At 32.3% G+C, this 18392-nt stretch overlaps 1 protein-coding gene and 1 non-coding gene across 2 annotated transcripts; one reads left to right on the forward strand and one right to left on the reverse strand.

Annotated features, from left to right (window-relative positions):
• Nucleotides 1–208: 208 nt before the first annotated feature.
• Smp_172080 (hypothetical protein) lies at nucleotides 209–7932 on the forward strand (the record flags this gene model as incomplete). The annotated part of the gene is made up of 3 exons (XM_018794795.1): nucleotides 209–487; nucleotides 7200–7603; nucleotides 7902–7932. The coding sequence occupies 3 exons, from the start codon at nucleotides 209–211 to the stop codon at nucleotides 7930–7932; spliced, it is 714 nt and encodes a 237-aa protein (XP_018649172.1).
• Nucleotides 7933–10622: 2690 nt separating this feature from the next.
• Nucleotides 10623–10689, reverse strand: Smp_tRNA_01480_Gln_TTG.1.1. Its single transcript has one exon. It is a non-coding gene (tRNA).
• Nucleotides 10690–18392: the final 7703 nt, after the last annotated feature.

Genomic DNA, 18392 nt, shown 5'->3' on the forward strand with positions numbered 1-18392 from the left:
TTTTAAAAAAAATTAATTAATTAAAAATTAATTACTGGTTACTTGATAACATTGAAATGATTTAAGCACCAATAAACAATGATTATTAGATTAAACCTTTTAAATTGAACAGTAAATATAAATCACCATAGTGTTTAACAAAAATAAGCGTAACATTTGAATTTTATACATTATTTGTATTGTTTTTATTAATTACACTATTATAATAATGTTAAATTTTGAGGAGAATGTAATAATTAATGATGAAAATGATATTGGATCTGATCAAGAAACAAATTGTTCTTATTCAGAACATTCTAATCAAACCGCATCTATTGAAATAGCATCTATGTCATCGACAATATCAACATTGAATACTTTAGATCATGCTTTGATATCAACAAAAGTTATTGATAATTCTTGTAATAAACAACAACAATTAATGAATTTATTAAATTCTGACTTTTTGTCTTGTTCATTTTGTCATGCAAATGATAATGTAATAAAGGTTAGTCATTTACATCTTTTATCAATTTATTGAACATATTTGATTTTTGTTTCGTTCAGAATTCATTTTTATCCAATGCTCTATTGGAGACTATAGTCGAAGATAGGGATAAATATGCTGGTTTTTAGAGGAAATTTACTCATAAGAATATGGTAGGAGCTGAAAAAGTTCCAATCCAAGACCTTCGGTCTCGAGCGCGAACGCTTAACCCCTAGAGCATTAACTGGGAGTCCAACGGTGTTAATATCTGATCTCAATCAATCCACCGCACTGCATGACTGCCTCCACTGGTCATGGTTTCTCAACAGAACTCCGAGAATTTCCTCCTGAAGCTAGTCACTAGTGAGCACATGATAATTTTCAGTGTGTAGTTGTGGATATTGTGAATATTACTCAATAATCACTGTGAATAAGGAGTTAAGTTTAATGAAATGTGCTTTTAAAAAAATACAGGTTCATGTAATTACCTTAGAATTGGAAGGAAAATTACCAATATTATTCAACCAATTAAACCAAATGATGATGGTGACAAGGTTTTAACCTTCTATCTAGTCATTGAATACTAGGCGTTGTAACCATCAGACAACAGCAAGATAGATAAAAGTATATAATTCATAAGTAATATGTCATAGTTTTCTCATCTGTGACATTTGCTCAACTAGTATGTCTGTTGTATTTCTTGATTTTACTTATACTAAATTTTCCTTTTGCACACTTAATATGTACATTTTCAGTTTACATAACTGATGAGATCAATTATTTTTATGAATTAACTTATTAACAAATAAAAAAAGCTTCGCCGATTACATAATAACCACCTCCTTATACACGGTTTAGCAGAGTACAAATAAAAGTTAGGAGTGAATAGCAAAATTCATAAAGCCAAGATAAAAAATAATTGGAAAGAAATCTCTTTATTTGCCACTTTGTTGAATGTTGAAATTGGAATTTTTACTAAGCTATTTAAAAGTTGGGAATATGGTAATAAAAAATTGAAAGGGAAACAGTATCTAAAGTCATTATAAGCAAAGATGGATACTGGTTAGCAGTGGAATCCAGGACTTGCGTCTCGTCCTACTTAGGACTCGTCAGTTGGATGTATCTGGATCACAGAGTTAATGTTCACCCTGGGACTCGAACCCAGTATCGCTCACTTCAAACTCCATCGCGTTATCCACTTAGCTACTGAGTCCTACTAGCCAGCTGACGAGTCCCAAATAGGGCGAAACATACGTCCTGGATTCCACTGTTAGCCACTATCCACCTTTACTTATAATACTTGTGACTTAAAGCATTATCGGGGCAATCCGCACAGGATGCATATATGCCAATAAGAGACTGATCAATTGCAGTCCTAAACATCAATGGGAAGATTCCAGTAAACAATACAAGTCATGTTAATTAATTTAATAGATAAAATTCACTGAACATAATCAAAGGGATTAAGATTGAATTATAGAATAGATGGTTACAAAACAATAATGAGTCATGTGAAACAATACAATAATGTAATAGGTAGATAGCTTCTTCCTCAACATTATTTGTACAGTTCTGTTAATGTCGAAAAGCAATGAACAACCATAGTTGTCTTGATTGTCAATACACTAACAGTGATTACATCTAATTCATGACAAAATTAAACACATAATCTATAAGTGCTATAACGTCATTACCTATACTAATGATAGGAGATGAAACAGTTGAGTGCGTTAACCAGTTTCATCAATCCTAATGGTCCGTTGTCTGACAAAATCTCAACAGAGATCGAAGGTAATGACTTTGATTCCCAGATGCGGAGTCGTTGACGAGCGCTATGAAGGAGCAAACGCCTAGTATTTCTAGGTTTTCAACGTTGGTCTAGTTAAGAACAGTTTGATTAAAACCGTGAAACTTTTACAATCTCCACAACTTCCACTATACCAACAATTTGCAAATGCGTGAATAACTTGTCATTGAACTACATCATTGTTTAATGATTCATTTGACCTTTCTTAAAAAGAATATTTTCAGACGAGATCTTATTATGTTTTGTAACTATCTAGTTACATCGTCTAAAATAATAGATAACGGCTTCATCTTGAATATACTAGAAACAAAATTAACTCACGTGATATTGACAAGGACAATTAAGTAAAGGTCATTTGACACAATAAAAGAGTCAAACATTTTATCATCAAAACAACATCAGCTTCACAATCAAATACATGTTTTCCCGTTTTTTCATTACTTATATCGTCTGACTGTTTATGTAAATATCAAAAAATAAATTGACCTTTACGTTAAAAGAATAATAGTCAAGGCTATGCATTACATAAGAGTTTTAAACTATGACATTAAAAGGGTTCGAATCTAAATGTTTCTTAATGAAATATATTTTTAAGTTAATAGATCAAAAATTAAAATTAATACTCAAATTTATCGAACAGACAAACTCATGTAATGAGATTGTATGAGATAAATGAAATGGAATAAAAGTCTGATCCTTTTTCATAGAAGATATGGACAGGTTATAAGGAATATGATCAGTTTTCAGTGGCAGTAGTAAACGTGTCTGTCTGATGGTCTACCTATCTATCTATAAGCAATAATCAATGGATCTAAGAAATATAAAACACATTAGTGTATGGAATGAAATGGATTCTTAGAAAATGTTTGGACAAAATAAAAGATATACATGAGTCGAAAAACTTTGATAAAGGGTGAAAATTTGCCTAAAAGTATCCGTCTATCTATCTATCTATTTGTTTATCGGATTTTAACTCGTGTTACCTTGTTTCACAGTCCGAAACCTTACCAATAGTGTTCCAACTCACGTTTGGTCTCCTATAGGACTGTGATGCTTACATTTATAGATCATTGAATAATAGCTTAACTCATGTCTCGTAGTTTAAAGTCAGTTCAATAGATTTAATAGATTTGTTACTAGTTAATAATTTTTTTTGTTTAACTACTAATTATCAGCAATAGCCAATTATAATCTTAGGAATAAGTATATTACTATACAATCAGTAATGATTCTTATCATGGTTTGAAGATGTAAATCGTTAATTTCAAACATGATGCCATGGATGTTAACAAGTTCTCCTCAAGACTTACCAATTTAGGTGGTGATCTAAGAGAAGAGATATAGATATTGTTTAGTAAAACGTTTCAAAATCCGCTTAATTGAAAGTATGAACTATTATTCTGTTAACGTAAACTTAAATTATGTTGTTGTTGGCATGGCAGCCAAACTACTTATAGGATGAATTCACTTTTTGATCTAGAATACCGGTAAAACTTTATTAGTGTTGCTTTTTAATATTTATAATGGACAGAATGGGATTTTTTATCCCATATCATATTGGAAAGGTATAAAAAAAAATCATAATTTCCTGATTCCAGAATCTGGGTTAACTTTTAAAGGAATTAACATAAAGCCTACTTTTATCCTCATCAAATCTATTCTTTTAAACTAGCAACTATCTCATATTTCCTCAACATATAGCCTGGAAATGTTGATTCTTAACTGAACTAGTTTCTATCAGGATAAAGATATCAAAAATATTAGGTTTAGTTTTTTAAAGTAAAGGATTAACTTTGAAAATCAAACTGAACGATATAATAATAATAACCCTTTTATATATCCTCATATTAATATGCTAGAAATATTTACAGAGGAATATTCTGTTGAACAGTCTAGAATGATTATGATTAATTGTTCAAATGAAAAATATTTAAAGTGCGCGAAAGTCCATAACCACTTCAAGGTCATTATGTAGTAATGAAGATCATGAAAATAACCGATTATTGAATACCTAGATAGAAATTTGAATAAGCTCATATTTGTGCAAATATATGAATTCACTGATTGATATGATATTCAGTGTTAGACTATTACGAAATACAATAAATAGAGTATTATATGTATAAATATAACGCATGAAGAAAACAACAAACTTCATATCAATTGGCAAGTATTTCATGCATAAAATTGAAGCTGCTAATCAACTAACTAACTGAACAACAATACATTGAATCAATAATTTTTTTTCAAACAACTCAGCCAAAATGTCCTATGTTCATTTCTTAATTTAGAACATGTTCATTAGAATATATTATCATGATTAAATATGTGATAAAATACATGCTAACAGTTTTTTTTAGAAAACATCTAGTACCCTCAAATATCATTTTAACAATCAAATCAAAATTTAGAAAATGAAAACAAAATATGACAATTATCAGAAGGGGGTTTCGTGGAGATTTTAGTAATTTTATATAGTTGAGATCATGAGTCAATTGAAGCTAGACCACCATGGAAAACCTGGAAGCACTGGACGGCTGTTTCGTCCTATTGTGAGACTCCTCAGCAGTGCACATCCACGATCCCGCCTCGCGGGATTCGAACCCTCTTGTGGGACTTCCAGTGCTTCCAGGTTTTCCATGGTCGTCTAGCTTCAATTGATCCATGGTCTCAACTATATAAAATATGGTAAGTGAAACAATATTGTTTTTAATGAGATATATGTTAGACTTCCATATACAGTAATATATTTATAGACATATATATGAGAAATATTAGATCAATCAAGACAGTTTATTAAGACAGTGGTAACAAAAAAATAGACTAAATAATCAAATCTAATTAATAAAAAGCAAACATTACAAATTACTAGTAGTGCCGTGTGGGTTACTTATATCCACGTAGGTAGTATATAGTGATGGTCAGGTATAGAATATATTTTGGCAGAAGATCGATAAGGAAAGAATAGGAACGAAGCGCAATCGGGATGAAAATGTATGAACAATGAAATCAGAGCAGATGGATTGATATTTACAGAAGGAACAGTCAAGATTGAGACAATTGATTGTTATTTTGCAAGTTAACTGTTTACTGTATGGTAATCAGATTTTATTGAGATAGTCTGTAATTTGTTTTTAAATACATCCAATTGTTACAGTCCGTGTTCTTTACATTACAGTAGGATGATAGGTGTACTTGTAGTGATAAAAAACATGGAGACGGCTTGAATAAATACTTAAACATAGGATGTAGGTCAAAACTGGAATTATGAACTTGTTAAAGCAGTACTTATCATGAAAGTTGTACCATAAAATGTGTAAATAATCACTTTGAATGTTTTTGTAACTAAGATGAGATATTGAATAATTATTAAAGTAGTTTAGTAAGTCTTACTAAACCAAAGACGAAACAGTAGTATTTCAATGTTATTTTAAAATACAGAGACAAAAATTGTCAACTCGAGTTCCTATAGTCTCTGCTAAGTATAGGAGTCGAAAGTGAACCCCAATTGAAAAAGCAGATGGCATACGAAAAACCCTTTTGGATGCTTTGGTTCTATTTACTGCATAGTCAATATCGATAAAGCACAAAGGGATAAGGTTCTGCATTGATTTTGTCAGACCCTTTCCAAGCTACAAGGGATGGTGGTTGCTAATTGATTGGTTAAAATTTCTGACTAGATTTTTTATGTTATCATACAATTTAATATTCTTACAATTACGAATACACTTGTCACCTTACCATCAGTCGTACATTTTACTCATTATGACTAGTTTTTCAGTCCTTTTACATTATTATCACTGACTACCAAACTGACTGATTTCTCATATGTAAAAATAACTATTACTTATTTATTTATTTACTTACGCCTGTTACCCCTCGTGGAAGAGTATAGGCCGCCCCTCAGCATCTTCCATCCACCTCTCACCTGAACATTCCTTTCCAGTTGTTTTCACTTGTCAATAATCCTTTTCATGTCTGCTTTCAATTCTTGGCACAATGGGTTCCTTGATCTTCCTCTTTTCCGTTTCCCTTCAGGGTTCCAAGTTAAGGCTTGCTTTGCGATGCAGTTTGATGATTTCAGCAGTATATGTCCTATCCACTTTCATCGTCTTTTCTTAAGTTTCTCTTCAGTTAGAAGTTGGTTTGTTCTCTCCGACAGTAGGTTGTTGCTGATGGTAGCCGACTAACGAACATTAAGTATCTTTCGAAGACAATATTTTTAAAACAAATATTATCACAAGTTAAATAAATTACAACCCAAAGATCTAGTTAAGAACAATATCGTTCGCTTATTTTTGTTGTTTTAGTTTCCATAATAGGGATTTTTAATATTTACAAAGTAAGGTGACTACTTCTCACTATATGTAAAAAGTAATTTTCGCACAGCTCACTTTCATGTAGTGGCTATCTGGACTCAGTAGCTGAATGAATAACAGGATGGCGTCTGAAGCGAACAGTACTGGGTTATAATCAATGGGTTTACATCCATCTGACGAGCCCGAAAATGGGACGAAACGCACGTCCTAGATTCCACTGTTAGCCATCATCCATCTCTGCTTACAATACTTGTAAATTAATGGAAATATAGAGGCAATCTTTACAGGATCCTTATATGCCAATAAATGACTGATCAATTGCAGTCCTAAACATCAATGTGAAGATTCAAACAACCAATACAAAATCATTCACTTTCCTGTAGCTTGAAGAAATAGATTCATTAAGCAAAATTAATCTAAACATTCTAGGTGATGAGTGCAACCATAATAAGATTTCTGTGCTCTGATTATTATTTGATTGTGATTAGCTTAATATTACAAGATATCCTCTGGTATGACTGTTTTAGGATAGCTGGATGACTTTGTGGAATAATAAATTATCCCTGTATAATTTAGTTTCTCTCTCTTTTTTTCTTACTACTAACAGCTTCTTCCATGTTTACATACAGTCTGTCGAAGTTGTGCTATTTCGTTAAATAACCATTCAATGAATCAGGATAATTCAGCAATAAAATGTAAAGCTTGTCATATAGCTGGTTTAAAATTACAAAAACAATACGATCCTCATAATAATAATAGTTTTGTTAATGAAACACTAGAAAATAACTATAACGATGAGAAATATTCGACAGTTCAACCTGGGATTAACTCAACTACTGGCTCGAACTGCATATTGGAAAAGGAGGAAACAAGTACAGTGGATGAATTACAATTTCCAAATGCAATATTTATTGAAAAACTTCGAGATTTAGCAAATTTATTGCAGAAAGAAACAATACGTAAATGTGATTATTGTATGTTTGAAAATCAAAATTCAGAAGCTCAATGCAGGTAATTTAATTTATTTACTTGTGCATAGGATTTAATCTGCAATCCTATATTCGCTATTAGTATTATTATCATTGTTATTATTATTGACACCACTATTATTTTGAAAATCATGTAGTAACCTCCCTGACTCTGGTACTGACCGAGGTAAACTCGAATATCTAGGAGGGAAAAATCAGTTCTTTCAGTATCTCAAATATGTTTTGATAAGTTGCAACGCTCTCTGGGCCTAGGTCCAGTACATCCTACAAAGTACTACTAACCGAATAACAACTTTTTACTAATATTTATATATTTATAGAATTCAAGTTGATAATGGAAATAATTCCTAAAATCTCAAGTGAATATATTCCATCGGACAGAACTAATGAATAAATGAGTGAACACGACAGGAAATCAAAACTATCATTTATGTACGAATTATTTAATCACGATGATATTGAATAACTTATCAGGTATCAAATAAATGGTCACAGATGAATATATCCACAAGTCAATTCGTCGTAACATCTTTCCGGAAATTTGATGTGAGACGTTTGGAGAATTTTTATATTCTTAGTGACTTGCTAAAAATATTTGCTGTTTAATGTAAGACAGCTGATTAGATAATTGTACTAAAGCTTGTTTTCTTGAGTTTGACGTGACAAACAGTCATTGTTTCTGTCACAAGGCTTAAAAGTCTCACCAAGTATTTACACTATCTATACTATAAATAAATTAATATATTTGTAATATCCCAATGAGTAGAAAACTTAGATTTTCTGACGTTTCGTGACTCAACGTAAGCCACTTCCTCAGAGAATAAATAACCAAAGTAACATTAGTCCAAGTTTAAATAGTACAACGGAACAACACGAATATTAAGTGACCAATCAAAAAACAGGTCTGAATAAATCAATGTCATGTCATTTCGGTATAGGTGATTCATAAGTGATATGTATGAAAATTTGTGTGTTTGTATATGTGTACTGGTAATGATGAAAAATGTGTGACCTTTATAATGACAAAGGATGGAGTTTAATTTGTAATGTAATGGTGTGAATTGTAAATAATATCAGACAAGGTGACTAGGATAGATAGTCCAAGTAGGATGTATGGTGAGGCCTTCCTTTCTATTGAGAGCAGTAGGATTAAGCATTATATGGAACACTTCAGCTACTCTCCTTTCTTTGTAATTGGAAAAGCCTTTTTGTAATAATTTGATATTTCTGAAATCAATTTGATGATTGTTGGAAATGGCGTGAACTGCTATTGCCGATTTAATTTGAAGTCTATCCAGTTCTACAGGATTATTAAGAGGTTTCTTTTGTACCTAATATGTTCGCGAGATGACTCTCCAATATGGAAGGCATCAAAATCGACACAACCTAATTTGTAGACGCAGTTCTGTGTAGACATGAATGGGATTTTTTCTTTTAATCGAACTAAGTATTTCGAAGTGTGTTCGTTGTTTTGTTTTATACTTTAATTCTGTATTGTTTCAAGATTCTTTGGAGTTCTTGTGTTCTGCTATGATGGTATGGTATAACTGCAGTACCAATTCATGGCATTTCATTCGAATTATTATTATTACTCACTGAGACGTCTTGTTTTAATATACTTCTAATAATCTTCATAGGAAAATTATTAAATTGTAAGATATCAATTACATTCTTTTGTTCTTTTTGTTTGTCCTCTTCTGATGTTATGATCTTGATGGTTCTTCTAAAAAGATTTAAGGCTAACTAGATTTTAGCACTGAAAGGATGTGCTGATTGGAAGTCAATATAACGATTAGAGTGTGTGGGCTTTCGGTAGATGGATAGATTTAGAACTCCATTTACATTTCTTTTCACTAAGCAATCTAAGAAACGTAGCTCACCATGTTCATTTTTATTCTCATTCGTGAATTTGATGTGAGATGAAAGTGTATTTATCCGTTTTGAAAGCGATCTTAGATGGGTCTTTTTTATCACTACAAATATGTCATCCACATATCTAACCCAAATTCGTGGTTTAATGTCGTTGGTGAAAATATTTGATTCTATATGTGTCATTGGGATATTACAAATATATTTATTTATAACAATCTACCCAATGCTCAATTTATTCAAAATTATCAAATCAAAACTCCGTAATGATACCTACAAATATCTATTACTGTTTACTGAGCTAGTTAAATCTGTTACCGGCCAATCTTTTATTTCTCATTTTCTATCCGCTTAATTACCTTAACACTGAATAACCTGAAATTCTTTATCTGAGTGGTTGACTGAGTCACTTAACAGGTTAAAATACATATGCAAGTCAAATCGGTCCACATTTCAAGAATTAAATAAGTTCATGTTTTCTCTTTTTAAGAGAATGATACCTAAGTGTTCTTATTTTAAGTTAAAATAAGCGGTTTGTTTCTAAATGAAGATTACAACATTTATTCTAATTATCGTAAGTCTTTTGTGTATATAACTATGACATTTTGCTTTTTCTTAAATATCTAATGTTTTCTTGATATGATAACTGGGGTGACTGTAAATTATTTTCATTGATTAGTTGTTATTCCATGTAAACTAGTCATTACTACAGAATGTGACTTAAATCACTGTTAAAAATCAACAAATTCACAGTCCTTAATATCTATTATTCAGTTTATTATTATTATTATTAATGGCTTTATTCAATATTATAATCTGGTAGGCTATTCAATTTCACATCGTCATTTATAGTTTTTTTGACATCTCGATAAATCAGAAGAGGCTATGTGGAGATTTCGGTATTTTTCATAGTTGAAATCATGAGTCAATTGAAGCTAGATAAATCATATTTCAAATTATCCGAGTTACTTTATATTTTTTTTTCTTAAATTTTCAAAAAATAATATTTCACACAGATGACAAATGAGCCAACACTATTGATATGAAAATAAATTGGACAGTATTTAAATCATAAGCAAAGATGGATCGTGGCTAGCAGTGGAATACAAGACGCGCGTTTCATTCTATCTGGGGCTTGTCAGCTGGATGTACCTGCATCTCAGATTTGATGTTCACTCTGGGACTCGAACCCAGTACCCTTCGCTTCAAATGCCATCGCGTTATCCACTCAGCTACTGAGTCCATCTTTGCTTACAATGCTTGTGAATTAAGGCTATATCGAGGCAATATGCACAGTATGCACATATGCCAATTAGAGACTGACCAGTTACAGTCCTAAATATCAATGGGAAGATTCAGACAAACAATACCAAGTGAGTATTTAAATCGATTGAAAAAATGGAATTGTTCTTTTTTAAAGATTATCTAAATGACCTTATAGGCTAAATCTAATATACAGTAAGATTCAAACTTCTTGACATCAATGAATAGCTGAACTATTAAAATAACAAATTCAATTTCTAATGATCAGATCTTTTTTTTAACTAAATTATACCCATTGTTTTGTAGGTTAAATTGATTGTTATTAGTAACAAACGTAAAAAAAATATTCCATCTTATCAGATCATTGTAATCCCATTGACTTTGGAAAGATTGTTGAATGAACGTACAAATATATTGACGAAATGTATATCAACACCAATCGTGGAGAATGTACATCCTTCCAAACTTCAGTTCCAATCCCATTGTGTGTTAAATTAACAATTGTTATTAATACAGAATCATTATCAAATTTTAAGTAACATACTTGATAGTGTGAATGCTTTGGTCCAGATGTAAAATCACTGAATCAACATATTACAGCTAAGATTGATATCGAAGAAAAAGTTTAATCTTAAAAAATATTTTGAATAACAACAGAAATAAATGTGAAATTCACTTAGAATTGTTTGTTTGAATTTTCCCATTGATGTTTTAGGACTGCAACTGGTCAGTCTCTAATTGGGAAGATTCAAACAAACAATTCCAAGTGAATTTAAATTTCACCCCATCGCACAAGCAAGTGGTTATCAGGACTCAGTGGCCGAGTGGATAACGCGATAGCGCTGGAAGCGAAGGGTACTGGGTTCGAGTCCCACAGTGAACATCAACTCTGAGATGCAGGTACATCCAGACGACGAGTCCCAAATAGGACGAAACGCGCGTGCTCGATTCCACTGCTAGTCACTATCCATCTTAGAAATAAATGTGGTTAGTAACTAACGTATTTTTACATTTGTACTGAATATTTCAAGTTGGACGGATAACAAAAAATTATTATCTATGGCAGAATTCTTTAGAAGAGAATAACAACTGACAGAGTTTATTTAGTATTTTCGATATTTCTCTTCTGTCCAAATATGTTACAAGAGGACGAATGAGATTCTGTTTTAAGTTTTTATTTCTGTTAAAATCAATATTGATAGGAAAAAGTGATGTTAGAAATTTTGAGAGTTACTATGGTTTCTTCTGTACCTGGAAAATTTTGATAAATAGTCAATAGTTTGAAGGGAACAAATGGAACGTTTTTGACTGTTTAACGATAGACTTATAAACTATACTAAAGTAAAATAAACGAAAATTAATTCAGTTGACGTTTAATAAATTTCATTGTAAATATAATTAGGTTTAATCGTATTTAGTACTTTCCTCTAATTGAATCAAAAGCCATTCGGAAACGGGAAAGTGGCACACGTTGCTCCGGAAGTTGCAGACAGACATCAGTGGAATGACTAGCATTTAGAAGCAACTGGAAATGAGAGCTACACACCATTGCCTTTACTATTATAACAATTTTCACAAGCGACATTTTTCAATGTTGCACTAAGAATAAATGAAACAACACCTCAAAGTTCAAAACCATCTAGTCCTCGTAATTTTGACTGTTTTCTTTGAGCTGGATGGTTTAGATTCCAAGCTTTCATTGTTGCTCTGGTTAATATCCTCACCGCTTATATCACTTACATTTGAGTTACCTAATCATTCTGTAAGTGCGAAGGCAACCTCTTCTGATTACCGTTCATGTGAAGTGTCTGCTCCAAAAGTTTTGCCAACTTTAGTTATCACTGTACATCTATTGGTTGCCTTGGTCAGTCGACCTCTCCCATATGATTTTCCAACCTCTTCTATATTAACTGATAAATAGGGTCTTTATTGATAAGTCTACTGATTACAGACTGACCTCAATTTTATGACTATAAACTCTCCGAGATTTTTAAGCCTATTTCAATAGTGACTAGCAGTATAATTCAAGACGCCAGTTTCATCCTATTTGGGACAAAGAAAAAAACGTCAGTCTAGTATTTTAACGCTTTATCAGTAGAATTCGTACCCGTCATTGCTTGTATGTAACATGGTATACCGAATTCTGTTTTTGGAAAATAACCCGGACAAATCAAGCGACCCAAAATTGGATACTACTCACTAAGTAGGTCATTACTATACTGCCATGATTTTGCTCGGGTGTCGAATGTGGAGTAGCTATTGCTCAATCTTTAGTGAGATATCGGTTTTTTAAGTAAGCCTCGATATTAACAGATTTCGCTAGAAAAAAACTAACTCAAAAATGAATAGAGAAAATTTTCAATTTTCACTTTTAACATAACTGCCAGAACTCAGAAGAAAATTTTATTAGCATAGTTGTATGGATAGTCATATGACCTACGTAACTGTGATTTGTCTGAAATTAATGATTCATAAACAAGACAGTTAAATTTGAACTATCATTTCAATTCTCATTGGTTGTCTAATGATTAGGCTACCGGAGAAACAAACTTTGTTATTTATTTGACCTTTCATTTGATTGGTTATTAGTGAAAACATCATCCACTTTTCACATAACCAAATAAGGTTGAACATGTTACTGAGATAATTTGTCTTAAGTGGGTGTTTGTTGTTAAGATTGCTTATACAGACTACAATAAAATTACAACACATTGATGGTATGATGGTAGGAAGACTGAGACTCCAACTTTATAGAGAGATAAAATGAAGAATGTAATATTGTATTATTGGATGCGAAAAAAACAACTTATTTAGTATTTGTTCCTATTATTTAGTTATCAATACCATTAAATTAATGAGATTTTCGGAGTGATGATTTAATTGGAAGTTGTATGGTCATTATTGATTAACAAAACCAGTTATTCAAGAAATTAGTGGAAATAATGGGGTATAGCACCCTGCGAATAATCGTTGAGGATTTAGTTTATCATTGGATTAGGCAGTGTGTTTTAATATTTTCGTGAATCTAAGCTTAGATTATTAGAAGATACCCATACTGAAACCCTGATTTTAGACATATCTTGTAAATCAGCTACTTTATATTTATTGCGTGTCTTAAGTCAAGTTATATTTACAACCATAAATAGGACACTGACTGAAATTACAAAATAAAATCCAAGTTAAGGGTTTTCGAATACCCATTTTGTAATAATTAGGATTTGGTGGAGATTCGTAGCTCAGATGGGTGATTTTGGTAGAGTTTTGTTGTCTTTGCTGGATGGTTTGGTCGTGGAGCTTTCATCGTTATTCTGAACGACGTCATAAGCATAAACTTCAAATAGAAGTGAGTTCAATAAGTTGATAAGAGACGTAGGATAGCCGTGTCGGATGTGAGGCAGTTACCCACCAATGACAACGGAAGATGGTCACTCAGTATTGTGGATTGGTTTAAGTTAGACATTATCACTGTTGGACGCCGCGTTAGTGGTCTACAGGGAAAACGATCTCTCAGGAGACCGAGGAACCTGGGTCCAAAACCCATGCGCGGCATCGTGAATGCGAACTGCTGAGGAGCCTTATAATGGGACGAAACGGCCGTCTAGTGCTTCCAGGTTTTAAATGGTGGTTTAACACTGATCGGTAATTGATCTCAACTGAAGCTCAGCAATCTCTACAACCCTATACTGATAATAATAATATTGATAATGATAATAATAATAATACTGTGTTGAATTTATATGAGCTACTGAAAAAGCTTATAATCTTATTAACTAGTTTTACAGTATTGATTTCATTTTTCTCACTTACTATAAATAGTTATCCCAAATATCCGTATGCACTTCAGGCCAATGGTAAATAAGTACAATGTTTTGATCTGAACGTTTAGCACATGAAACAGCCTAGCAACCTATGATTGTAATGTAACTATAATTTGAATTTTGTGAGAGCATCTTTTATATGTATGTGGAAATATATGCGATGGGAAATGGTTTAATTAATAAGTAGTTTAAAAATTTGTCATTGAATACTATCACAAATTTGAGTAAACATAGTAATTAACCTATGAGATTTGATGAGATTGAGTTCTGTATTTCGAACTGACTGTAGTCTGAGGCTTGACGCAATATTTTATAGACATCATATTTACTGTATTGAGATTTGATAGCCCTAAGTACAGACTCTGGTACAGTCATAGATGATCACTCTAATGAATGATCTCAGACTAAGACTAAAATGCTTCCTATTACTTCCTGAATTTTCTATTATAGTTGTTCAAATAATTTTCAACGCATAATCAAAACATAAAAATATCCTCTTTGTTAAAAAAAAGCAACAAATAATCGCAAAGTTTATTTCATCTTATTGAGCTCCGTTATAAAAACCATGATGTCGAAGATAAAACAGTAGTAATAACAGTTCTAAACCTTTGTACTAAGCTTTACATTCGTTGGACAAAATCAACGTGTTTATATTAACACTTTTGTGGAAATCATTGTTGGATACAGTTGAATATATCCTATTTATAAGCTACCCTAATACTGAAGCATTTTGAAAAAAAAATTCAAAAAATTCAAAACAGTTGTTTCTTTTGGGTTCACGAACTAATCTAAGCTAGACAGCCATTAAAAACCCGAAAGCACCAGACAGATTTTTTTGTTGTACTATGGCACTTCTCAGAAGTTCTAGCCTGGGACCACGCATCTGATAATCGAACTCAAGGCCTTCAATCTGGTGCGCAAACACTTAACCTTCAGACTGCTGAGCTTGGATCCATTAGTGTACAAGTCTAACCTCAATCACTACACAACATCCTTTCAATATCTTGGTTCTCGGTTCAGTGGTCAAGAGATGTGAAACTGAAGGTTCTAGATTTGATCCCCAGATACGTAATAACGGATTCACACTTTTGACGAGTGACATAATGGGATGAAATAACATTCTAATGCCTCCAAGTTTTTGACTGTTGTTTAGCTTAGACTGGTTTGTGATCTCAAAAAAATAAAAAACCCTTCACAATCCCCATATACCTGTTTATATTTTATTTATTTGTAAGATCAAAGTATGTTGAATTGTTTTGTTTTAATAATTAATTAATTAAAAATATATTTATAAATTGTGGTTAATAGCAAAATTCAGGATACACTGTTTTGCTCCATTTCAGGCTTGTCAGCTAGATGTACTTGCAACTTAGTATTGATGTTCACACTGGAGCTCTTATCGTGTTTTTGATTTTTCATTTACCAACGCGTTTTCAAATATACTGTTGAATGTAGACATTCACTAATCTGTTCAGCAGATATGAATTTATAAGTATAGGTTTGATTTCTTTCTTTTAGTATGTATATAATAAGGTAAAGTTAGATTTATATCTTGTTAGTCAAAAATTAAGTTAATTCTACAAACATTATTGTTATGTACTACTTAATATATAACAAACATAAAGAAATAATATTTTTCACGTCAATTAGTAAAAATTTGGAACGTAAGATTACTTACTTACTTACTTAAGCCTGTTAACCCCAATGGAGCAGAGGCCGCCGACCAGCATTCTCCAACCCACTCTGTCCTGGGCCTTCCTTTCTGGTTCTATCCAATTTTTGTTCATTCTTCTCATGTCTGTCTCCATTTCTCGGTGTAATGTGTTCTTTGGTCTTCTTCTTCTCCTTCGGCCTTGAGGATTCCATGTGAGGGCTTGTCTTGTGACGCAGTTGGGTGATTTCTTCAATGTGTGTCCTATCCACTTCCAGCGCCTTTTCCTGATTTCTTCCTCCACTGAAATCTGGTTTGTTCTCTCCTACAGTAGAATGTTGCTGATAGTATCTGGCCAATGGATCCGAAGTATCTTGCGTAGACAACTGTTAATAAAGAAACGTAAGATAGTGTCGAAAAATTCTCTTTAAAAACGGAGGTCATATAAACGAGCAAGTAATATTCCATTAGTTTTTGTTAAAGAGTGAAATAAGCTGAACACTAGCTCTTGGAAACCATAGAAATGTGACTTACTGAATGATATTTGGCGAGTGTTGTTCATGGAATAAAAGAGATCTAGTTTATTTTAAAAAAAGAACGCTTTAGAAATGTAAATCTAGACATGTTGATGTTCTTACTGAGTTTGAATATATTTACTTGTCGTTTCAAAGGTCATTCCTATGAATTGGAAAAGGTGAAGTATAATTTTTAAAGACACACAATTTGTGTTCAACAAGATAATGACTATTGTTACTCAGTATCCTGATGGCTATCGTTCTAGCACTTAAAATACTTATTTTAAATTTGGTATCTCAGTAGAATGTTGACAAGTCCTAAGTTGAAAGGAACGAACATTTGGCGTTTCAGTTGAAGCTATAGACAAAAAAGAAGAAATGTGATCAGCGACAAAACCTAGTTAGATACACATGTAAATGCTAATACAGATTACTAAATTCAGGTGTGTCTGAATTTTCTCTGAATCGGACTCTAAAAAAGTCATTTAACATTATTTACGATATTAGATTATCACTAACCATTTCAATCATCCAATAACTGCTTCATTTCTAACATTAATATCTAATTAAAGTCATTACGAGATGAAGGTGATCTTCATTAATCACTTAGCTAAACAATATTGAGATTCGCCTGAATTGGGATTATGATAAGGTTGTCTCAGTACAGTCGTATGACTTAGATAAGTATCAGTCATAATTTGACCGGAATCTTATGAACAATGATTTCATTCAACGTTAAATTATTTTAAAATTTATCCAGAACATACCTGATGAAAAATTTTTAATAGTTGAATTCATGAGTTCATATAAGTAAGACCACCATGGGAAACCGGGAAGCACTGGAAGGCCATTTCATCCTTGTATGGGACTCATTAGCAGTGCGCGTTCACGATCCAACACACGGGGTTCGAACCCAGGACCTTCGGTCTCGAGTGTGAAGGCCTAAATTCTAGACCACTGAGTTGGTATCCAACCATGTTGACGCCTAACTTCCATCGTTTCCATACTGGGGCGAAACGGCCGTCCAGTACTTCCAGGTTTTCCATGGTGATCTAGCTTGCATCGACTCATGATTTCAACTATTAAAATTACTACAACCTACAGAAACCCCATTCTGAAAATATTTTTAACCAATAAATATCAGTATGTTTACTTATGATCACGATGAATTGATATGTGTGAAACTGTTTGTCTGAAATCAATTTTTTAAAAAAAAACAAGAACTCATCGATTAGAGATGAAATTAAATTCGCAACAGTTGAATAACATCAGAGCAGATGGTTTGTGTCTATCCCACTTCAAATATGTTTGTATATATTGAGACTTCGTTAATATGATTATTTTTCACTGTCCGTATAACTATTCACTTCAAAGGCTGGAAAAATAGTCAATATGAACAGTAAACGCTCCGATAGTAAAATAGGCTATGTGGAGGGAAAGTAGGCATCTGAAACAGTTACATTAAGTTATCTTTACGTCAAATTTCAAAGCAAATTGATCTAATCATGTTAGATTACAACTAGAAATGAATCTAAGAAATGTTTATGAATAAACGAATGCCAATATATTTTTTTAAGGACTGGAAACTACCTTTAATAAATAATTAACTGGAATCACTTGAAGAACCATTATGAACCAGGTGACAGTAGGTAGACTCCACAAAACGAATGCTCAATAAGGATTGTCAGCGTATAC

The sequence above is a fragment of the Schistosoma mansoni genome, chromosome 1, assembly GCF_000237925.1.
Source record: "Schistosoma mansoni strain Puerto Rico chromosome 1, complete genome".
NCBI classification, from domain to species: domain Eukaryota; kingdom Metazoa; phylum Platyhelminthes; class Trematoda; order Strigeidida; family Schistosomatidae; genus Schistosoma; species Schistosoma mansoni.